Genomic DNA, 9,936 nt, shown 5'->3' with positions numbered 1-9,936 from the left:
TCACACATGCCTGCTACATGTCCAGGCCCTTTGCACATAAAACTTCTTTTACCCCTTCCCTCCATCTTTTCCTAGGATGACTCCTACCCCTCTACAGATTTATACACCCTTCAAGTCAACCTATTGTTCTCCATTCTCTCTAAATGACCAAACCACCTCAATAACCCCTCTTCAGCCCTCTGAACAACACTTTCAGTAGCTCCACACCTCCTAATTTGCATACGATGTATTCTCTGCATAATATTTACACCACGCATTGCCCTTAGACACAATATCTCCACTGCCTCCAGCCTCTTTCTTGCTACAGCATTCACAATCCACACTTCACACCCATGTGAAAGTGTTGGTACCATTATATTCTTGTACATTCCCTTTTTTGTCTCCATGGATAACATTTTTTTTGTCTCCACAGATACCTCAATCCTAGGTTGTAGGTTGGTAGACAGCAACCGTCCAGGGAGGTACTACCATCCTGCCAAGTGAGTGTAAAACGAAAGCCTGTAATTGTTTTATATGATGGTAGGATTGCTGGTGTCCATTTTTCTGTCTCACAAACACGCAAGGTTTCAGGTACGTCTTGCTACTTCTACTTACACTTAGGTCACACTACACATACATGTACAAGCATATATATACACACCCCGCTGGGTTTTCTTCTATTTTCTTACTAGTTCTTGTTTTTGTTTATTTCCTCTTACCTCCATGGGAAAGTGGAACAGAATTCTTCCTCTGTAAGCCATGCGTGTTGTAAGAGGTGACTAAAATGCCAGGAGCAAGGGGCTAGCAACCCCTTCTCCTGTATATATTACTAAATGTAAAAGGAGAAACTTTCGTTTTTCCTTTCGGGCCACCCCACTTCGGTGGGATACGGCCGGTGTGTTAAAAGAAAAGAAAAAGATACCTCAATGCACTACTCACCTTTTTTCCTTCATCAATTCTATGGTTAACCTCGTCCTTCATAAACCCACCTGCTGATAAATCTCCTCCCAAATATCTGAACACATTCACTTCTTCCATACTCTCTCCCTCCAATGTGATATCCAATTCTTTACCTAACTCGTTTGATACCCTCATCACCTTACTCTTATTTATGTTCGCTTTCAACCTTCTTATCTATGTTCACTTTCAATGTTTGCAACTTCTCTTTAGACTCTCCCATAGGCAGAGTATCATCACCAAAAAGTAGCTGTATCAAGCCCCATTTTGTATTTGATTCCCCATAATTTAATCCCACCCCTCTCTCCAACTTCTTTTACAACTCCATCTAGAAATATGTTAAACAACCATGGTGACATTACACATCCCTGTCTAAGGCCTACTTTTACTGGAAAATAATTGCTATTATTTAGTACAATATTTATTTTAATTTATCCTTCAATCTCTCTCTAAAATTATGAGACAAACCATAACACTGGCTAACAAAGAGTTCAATTACCATTTAAAATCAAATATTTCTAATTAATTTTAGGATATTGTATTAAAATGTGAACTTAATTTTGCTTCAACATGTACAGTTTGTGAAATTAAATCCCAGTGAATAATTTCACCAAGACACAGCCATTATGGAGAAAAGATATGAGGGGAAACCTGATTCTAATCACAAGTAAACAAACCTGAAAACTGTAATGCAAATATGTTTATATGATTATGGAAATATCTGTTATTATTGGTGTGTGTGTGTGTATGTATGTGTGTTTTTCATTTTCCTATGTGTGGGTTATGTGTATTGTTCCAGTCATGGTATTGAGGCTTTTTATTCTGTAAAAAAAGTATTGTTCCTATGATGGCTTGTTCTGCACCCTGTATTTTTTCCTCAGATTTCATATAAGAAATACTTCTGAATCAGGGAAGGTTCCAGAATTTCTATACAAGGATTGCTTTAGGGGTGACTATCTGGTTGGGAGGGAAAGCTAAAAGACTTGCTTTGAAGCAACTGCAAAAAGTGGCATCACCACTATTGACACACTGTTATTATTACTGTTATCATGTTCTTGCCACCAGGCTTGCTCACCGTCTTAACTATTACAAAGGTGGCACACAAGAGGGTTGGTACATTATAGGAAGTTGTATTTACGAGATAGTGTGTTGTACACATACACACACACCCTTCTGCTGGAGACAAATAGTACAAATTTATACAGGAATACCTTGCATAGTACATTTTTGAACAGTATAGGTTTTGATATAATACATTTTATAAACTTAATAATATAATTTTATTTACCACATATTATGGCAAACAAGACTATTTCCCTCTGTTCAACTTACATCATTGCTTACAGTTTCAAATTCATAAGTTTATTTAGGTATAAGTATGCATAAATACAATTGCACAAATTATCATACATTGTAAAGAGTTCTCCATGGGGGAAGTGGAACAGAATTCTTTCTCTGTAAGCCATGCGCCATGCGTGTCGTAAGAGGTGACTAAAATGCTGTGAGCAAGGGGCTAGTAACCCCTTCTCCTGAATAAATTACAAAATTAAAAAAAAAAAAAAAAACTTTTTGTGTTTAAATTACCTAGGATAATCCCCCCAAAAAGTAAAAATTACTTATTTTCATTTGGTCCTTGATTTACATTGTTTGTCTTTGTGTACTGAACAGTTCTTTGTTTTCTTGTGTTTTGCAGTATTTTTACGTCTTTCATGTCACTCAATTTAGCTGCAATTGAACATCCGCAGGATACTATCACTCATATGAGTCGTGTACAATAAGTAAACTGGACCTGACTGGCTGTGTTCTCTTTCTAACTCACTGTCTTGATCCATGTAAAGTAGATGTGTCTATGTCTAGGATTGCATATTGATTTGTGATAGTTTTTCTTGATTTTTAAAAATGTTTTTAGACAAAACTGTACGACAGAAAAACAAAAATTGATGATTACTCTCCCGTAACACTGAGTGAACATAAAACATTTCATCATTACACAACTGAACACAACCAAAACAAACACATTAAAATAATACCTTAAACAGTACAGAATTACATACTACAGTATTTTTTTGACATGCCTTAACTGTACTATGCTAGGTATTCCTGTACTTGATACAGCTAATCATCAACCACAATAATGTGCATACTCAATTTTTACAATTAGTTATGTGGCAGATAATATATACTTGATACAGCTAATCATCATCCACAATAATGTGCATACTCAAGGTTTACAATTAGTTATGTGACATAGTAGATATTATTATACAGTACCATATTATTTTCCAACAAATTCAGCAACTCTATACAATCTGATTCAATATTTAATTTGTTTTAAATGTAAGACAGACCTGTTGCTTCATATTCAATAACTTGTTCATCTAGGGAAGGGTCCTCACGCCTGATTGCTGCCACACCTGCTACTCCATCAGGCTCATCCAGTGATACATAAATACACTGCAAGATATTAGTGTTATGGTCAATAATATATAAAACCTTGCATTATCTGAATAAACTAGTACATATCCTAGCAACTGAACTATGTTGTGTACTAGATCTAATAGCCTCAGTTAGTCATAAAGTGCAAATTATATCTAACATACCTGTGATCTATTCTAATAGTTATACCCTGGCAGTCGAGCCTCAGGCCAAGACTGCCACTGTAGAATCATCTAACACTGTTTTTTTTTTTTAATACACCGGCTGTCTCCCAACGAGGCAAGATGACTCAAAAAAGAAAAAACAAAGGTTTCTCTTTTTACATTTAGTAATTTATACAGGAGAAAGGATTACTAGACCCTTGTTCCCAGCATTTTAGTCGCCTCTTACAACACACATGGTTAATGGAGGAAGGATTCTTCTACTATGGGGTTTATTTTGAATTAATTCATCACAGCCTATACAGCCTCTCCTCACTTAGTGACGTACTCGTTTACCGATGACTTGGACTCTGACCAGTGTGCATACCTAAATACGGATATTGGAGCTAATTTCCTCTATTCTGTTTATTACAATATACAGTACACTATTAAGAGTAAGACGGAGAATAGGATAGCAGATGAACAAGGAGGCTTTAGGAAAGGTAGGGGGTGTGTGGACCAGGTGTTTACAGTGAAACATATAAGTGAACAGTATTTAGATAAGGCTAAAGAGGTCTTTGTGGCATTTATGGATTTGGAAAAGGCGTATGACAGGGTGGATAGGGGGGCAATGTGGCAAATGTTGCAGGTGTATGGTGTAGGAGGTAGGTTACTGAAAGCAGTGAAGAGTTTTTACGAGGATAGTGAGGCTCAAATTAGAGTATGTAGGAAAGAGGGAAATTATTTCCCAGTAAAGGTAGGCCTTAGACAAGGATGTGTGATGTCACCGTGGTTGTTTAATATATTTATAGATGGGGTTGTAAGAGAAGTAAATGCGAGGGTCTTGACAAGAGGCGTGGAGTTAAAAGATAAAGAATCACACATAAAGTGGGAGTTGTCACAGTTGCTCTTTGCTGATGACACTGTGCTCTTGGAAGATTCTGAAGAGAAGTTGCAGAGATTGGTGGATGAATTTGGTAGGGTGTGCAAAAGAAGAAAATTAAAAGTGAATACAGGAAAGAGTAAGGTTATGAGGATAACAAAAATATTAGGCGATGAAAGATTGGATATCAGATTGGAGGGAGAGAGTATGGAGGAGGTGAATGTATTCAGATATTTGGGAGTGGACGTGTCAGCAGATGGGTCTATGAAGGATGAGGTGAATCATAGAATTGATGAGGGGAAAAGGGTGAGTGGTGCACTTAGGAGTCTGTGGAGACGAAGAACTTTGTCCTTGGAGGCAAAGAGGGGAATGTATGAGAGTATAGTTTTACCAATGCTCTTATATGGGTGTGAAGCATGGGTGATGAATGTTGCAGCGAGGAGAAGGCTGGAGGCAGTGGAGATGTCATGTCTGAGGGCAATGTGTGGTGTGAATATAATGCAGAGAATTCGTAGTTTGGAAGTTAGGAGGAGGTGCGGGATTACCAAAACTGTTGTCCAGAGGGCTGAGGAAGGGTTGTTGAGGTGGTTCGGACATGTAGAGAGAATGGAGCGAAACAGAATGACTTCAAGAGTGTATCAGTCTGTAGTGGAAGGAAGGCGGGGTAGGGGTCGGCCTAGGAAAGGTTGGAGGGAGGGGGTAAAGGAGGTTTTGTGTGCGAGGGGCTTGGACTTCCAGCAGGCGTGCGTGAGCGTGTTTGATAGGAGTGAATGGAGACGAATGGTTTTTAATACTTGACGTGCTGTTGGAGTGTCAGTAAAGTAACATTTATGAAGGGGTTCAGGGAAACCGGCAGGCGGGACTTGAGTCCTGGAGATGGGAAGTACAGTGCCTGCACTCTGAAGGAGGGGTGTTAATGTTGCAGTTTAAAAACTGTAGTGTAAAGCACCCTTCTGGCAAGACAGTGATGGAGTGAATGATGGTGAAAGTTTTTCTTTTTCGGGCCACCCTGCCTTGGTGGGAATCGGCCAGTGTGATAATAATAATAAAATAAATAACAGTACACTACTGTATAAGCATTTAAAAATATACCAAAAATGTTATAAATGGTGCAAGGGTGACATTAAAGCAATATCAAAGATGGTTGACATAAACCCACTACCATTATATTATGCTCCTCGTTTAGCGATGAATTCGTTTATAGATGCGGTATTAGGAACGGAACTCCATCATTAAGTGAGGAGAGGATGTATTTAATGATGAGCAACACTGATGTATTTCATGATGAGTGACACTGATAGGAGCATAATTCCCTACAAAACTCTGTTTGTAGATATGAAGAGGAAAAAGTCTCAGTTGCCCATCACACTGTTCTTCACAAGGAAGCCTGCCACTACCCCTACCTCCTTACCTGAACCTCAACCTGTGGCAAAATCTGACTCTGTTGCTACAGGTCCACATCCCTTTATCTGAAATTCTGAAATTCGAAAAGTTCCGAAAACCGAAGTTTTTCCATGGAGTGTGGAGCATCAGTCATCTCTACAAAACTCCAACGTTGCCACGTGGTGGCATGACCCAGCACTGACAGCCAGTGGTAGGCATCAGTTGTGTCTCAGGGCTTGCAGTGTTCACACGTGCATCTGCTGTTCGCTGATATTTTGTTTTTGCTTTTTATTTTGTGACTGTTTAATTTCACTGTGAAAATGTCAAAAAGAGCTGCAGATACCCCTATGGGTAACAGTGAGAAAAAGAAAAGGAAGCATCTGACATTATCAATAATGCAGAAAGTAGAGTTACTGCAGAAGCTTGATTGTGGTGTGCCAGTGTGGCATCTTACTGAAGAATATGGTGTTGGAACTACCACTGTTTATGATAACATTTGGAGAAGTCTTTAAAAATGCCATCCGTCAATTGTCTTGAGAATCATCTTGAGAATCATGTTCCTGGTCTATAATTATCCCATTATTTCATTTATCATTTGCAGTCTTTATCTATCCCATTTAGTGAAGGTATTCATACATTTTTGCTCCACTGTTAATGTTTGATTATAGGGTGCTGCCCTAGACCCCCACCTTCATTCTGAAATTTGAAACACTACTGGCCCCAAGGGTTTTCGATAAAGGGATGTGGACCTGTAACTCTGACTCTAGCGATGTTGGCAGTGATCCTGGCAGTGAAGAGTTAGAATCCACACACTAGACTCATCATGCTATGCTATGCATGGCTAACTATCATCACCATCATCATCATTGTCATCATCATCACAAGTCGTCAGAGTTCGTCTGCCTAACCTTACGAAAGGTGTTTTGTTTGTTCATTGTTATTAAACCATAGCATGTATATACAATATTTTACGATGTTTTCATGTGTTTTATGATTGTTCATGGTTCAATAGGTTAACCCTTTCAGGATCCAGAGGCCAAATTTCAAAGTGTACACCAGGGTCCAAGAATTTTCAAAAAATAATTTTGTTATTTTTTCTTATGAAATGGTATAGAATCTTTTTCTGAAGGTAATAAAACAAAAAGTAAAAAAATTTGGTGGAAAACTGATGAAATTATGCTCTCGCGAATTTTGATGTGTCAGCAATATTTAAGCATCAGTGATTTTGCTGACTTTGACTCCCATTTTAGGCCAATTACATTATTCCAGTTGACCAAATTCTTAGCTATTTCTCTAGTATTACTTCTATTCTATCGACTGAGCACAAGAAATCACCAAGTCAACAATGCAGGCATTCCTGGTACTAAACTAACATTTCCTCTGTTCATTAGTTACATTTTCAGGCTTTACAAATGAATTCCATTTTGATTTTTTATTCACATAAATGAATTTTTATTCAAACCAAAAAACAGAAGATTTACTGTTATGCAATATTGTAATAATTGTATAAATAATATCACCACATTTGTCAACGTATATTAGACCCACCAGCTGGTGTGTATTAGACGTGTGAGGTCATTTGTTTACTCTTGAACATCAGCAAAAATTTAAAAATTCTGCTACTTTGAGCCCAGTTTCAAGCCATTTCCATTACTAAAACCAATAAAAATCATCACTATTTCTGTAACATATCTTCCATTCTATCAAATGAGACCAAGAAATCGAAAATACAACTATAAAAAACACACGAAAAAATGCAGTCGCTGTTTTAATCGAAAATTACGGTTTCAGTTTTTTCTCTCATTATACATTGTATGCTGCAGGATTTATTTTATGTGGTGCACACATACCATATAGATGTATTCTCTCATATCTAGGCCCAAATTTACCGCTCACAGCTTATCAGAGTGAGCTGAGCTCATGGCGTAGATCTACAGTTTGGATCCTCAACATATAGCCGTAGATCTACGGCATGGACCCTGAATGGGTTAAGGAAGCAGTACTGTTAGGCTAAGTAAATGCTATTATATTTCCCTACAATATATTTGTGCATCAAAACATTCGCAAATGCTACAGTACAGTATTATTATATTTCCCTACATCATATTTGCGTACCAAACATTCACAAATTTTCAAGATCTGTGAGGTTCTTGACCCCCTAACCCTTGCGAAGAAGAGACGTACTTCAAGAATTTATTAAAGCTGGTCAAACAATACAAACTATTACACTGTCTCTCACTTAGATCTGCATCATTGAGACCAATGTTGTTCACCTAGATCTACATCAATAAGGCCAGTGTTGCTCACGTAAATCTACAGCTTAATTATAGTGCCCTCAAATGTGCTGTATCAGTAAATTCTGGCACAGATATGAGAGAATGGGTTGTCTGTGTGGTGGGTGTGCACAGAATAATGTGAAAACAAGTCCTGCCCTATGCAGTGCATGATGGGACCAGCAAACCTCTGCCTCTGTACTTGGGTTAAAATACCAAGTACAGAGTTTCTTGGTCAACTGTTAGATCAGAAAACACTAGTGAAAGGGAAGTGATTTTTGTAGGTTTCAGACATGAAGTGGTCTGAAGTAGGCATTGAAGAAGAGGAAACATTAAATTTTTTGGCGATCTTTCTAAGGTAAATCACCCACCTCCTAGCTTGATTTATGAGGTAAACCATGGCCATACTTTAGATATTCCTTTGAAGAGTTTCGAGAGTTTCACTGCTCTCGGAGCCCGGCCATGGGCCAGGCTCCTCTGGTGCTTGCCTGGTCAACCAAGCTGTTGCTGCTGGAGGCCTGCTGCCCCACATATTTATCACAGCCTGGTTGATCTGGCACCTGGTGAAGATACTTGTCCAGTTTCCTCTTGAAGGCTTCTACACTTGTTCCAGCCATGGTTCCTGATATCTTCTGGTAAGATGTTGAATAGTCTGGGACCCCAGATGTTGATACAGTTTTCCCTTATTGTCCCTACCACACCCCTGCTCCTCACTGGGCTTATTTTACACTTCCTCCCGTATCTCTCACTCCAGTATGCTGTTATGGCACATTATGGTTACATTTTCTTAGTTGAGAAATAGGGTAAAACTTTGATTTTTTTTTGTGATGATATACTGAAAATAGAGGCCAAGTGTTCCATAAAAAACACCAGGGAGTAATTAGGGAATAGAAAAAAGGTTGCTTTAGTGGCTGGAATACATAGTATGTATTTTGAATTTTTGTTTTTAAAATTAGAATTTGTTGAATTTGGTCTAAAATAGGCTTCAAAATGGGCAAAATTGCTGATGTATAAGTTGCACCCAAACCACTAACTTCACACTCAGGTAATTTTGTAAGTTTTCCATCAAGTTTTGCACTACTGGTGAAAGGCTTAAAACTCAGAATGCTAACCAAGTTAATAATGAGTTTCAGCCAAAAGAAGCCTAATAAAGCGATAAGCAGACCAAAAACATAATCTTAGTGACACGAGAATTATCACTTTCCAGGTAGCTTTCTTCATGAGGAAAACTGACATTAAGCCCTTATAAGACTACTTAGGGATGTGTAGATCAGGCATTTATATTGAAGCATATATGTGAACAGTATTTAGATAAAGTTAGGGAAGTTTTTATTGCATTTATGGATTAAGAAAAGGCATATGATAGAGTGGATAGGAGAGCAATGTGGAAGATGTTGCAAGTATATGGAATAAGTGGTAAGTTACTAAATGCTGTAAAGAATTTTTATGAGGATAGTGAGGCTCAGGTTAAGGTGTGTAGAAGAGAAAGAGACTACTTCCCTGTAAAAGTAGGTCTTAGACAGGGATGTGTAATGTCGCCATGGTTGTTAAATATATATATAGAAGGGGTTGTAAAAGAAGTAAATGCTAGAGTGTAAAGGAGAGGGGTGGGTTTAAATTATGAGATTTCAAATACAAAATGGGAAGTGACACAGTTGCTTTTTGCTGATTATACTGTGCTTATGGGTGATTCTAAAGAAAAACTGCAGAGGTTAGTAGACGTATTTGGGAGTGTGTATAAAGGTAGAAAGTTGAAAGTGAACATAGAAAAGATTAAGGTGATGAGGGTATCAAACGATTTAGATAAAGAAAAATTGGATGTCAAATTGGGGAGGAGGAGTATGGAAGAAGTGAATGTTTTCAGATGTTTGGGAGTTGACGTATC

At 38.0% G+C, this 9,936-nt stretch overlaps 1 protein-coding gene across 3 annotated transcripts in view; it reads right to left on the bottom strand.

The window, feature by feature from the left end:
- Positions 1-9,936, bottom strand: part of mei-41 (meiotic 41) — a 183,829-nt gene that overhangs the window by 66,533 nt on the left and 107,360 nt on the right. For all 3 annotated transcript variants that reach the window (XM_070097851.1, XM_070097852.1, XM_070097853.1), the window contains exon 32: positions 3,285-3,390. In XM_070097851.1, coding sequence (XP_069953952.1) covers positions 3,285-3,390 — 106 coding nt within the window. The remainder of the gene's footprint in view (positions 1-3,284; positions 3,391-9,936) is intronic.

This window comes from Cherax quadricarinatus, chromosome 60 (assembly GCF_038502225.1).
Source record: "Cherax quadricarinatus isolate ZL_2023a chromosome 60, ASM3850222v1, whole genome shotgun sequence".
NCBI lineage: Eukaryota > Metazoa > Arthropoda > Malacostraca > Decapoda > Parastacidae > Cherax > Cherax quadricarinatus.
Note: the sequence above shows the minus strand (reverse complement) of the source record. Positions and strands in the feature narration are given on the sequence as shown.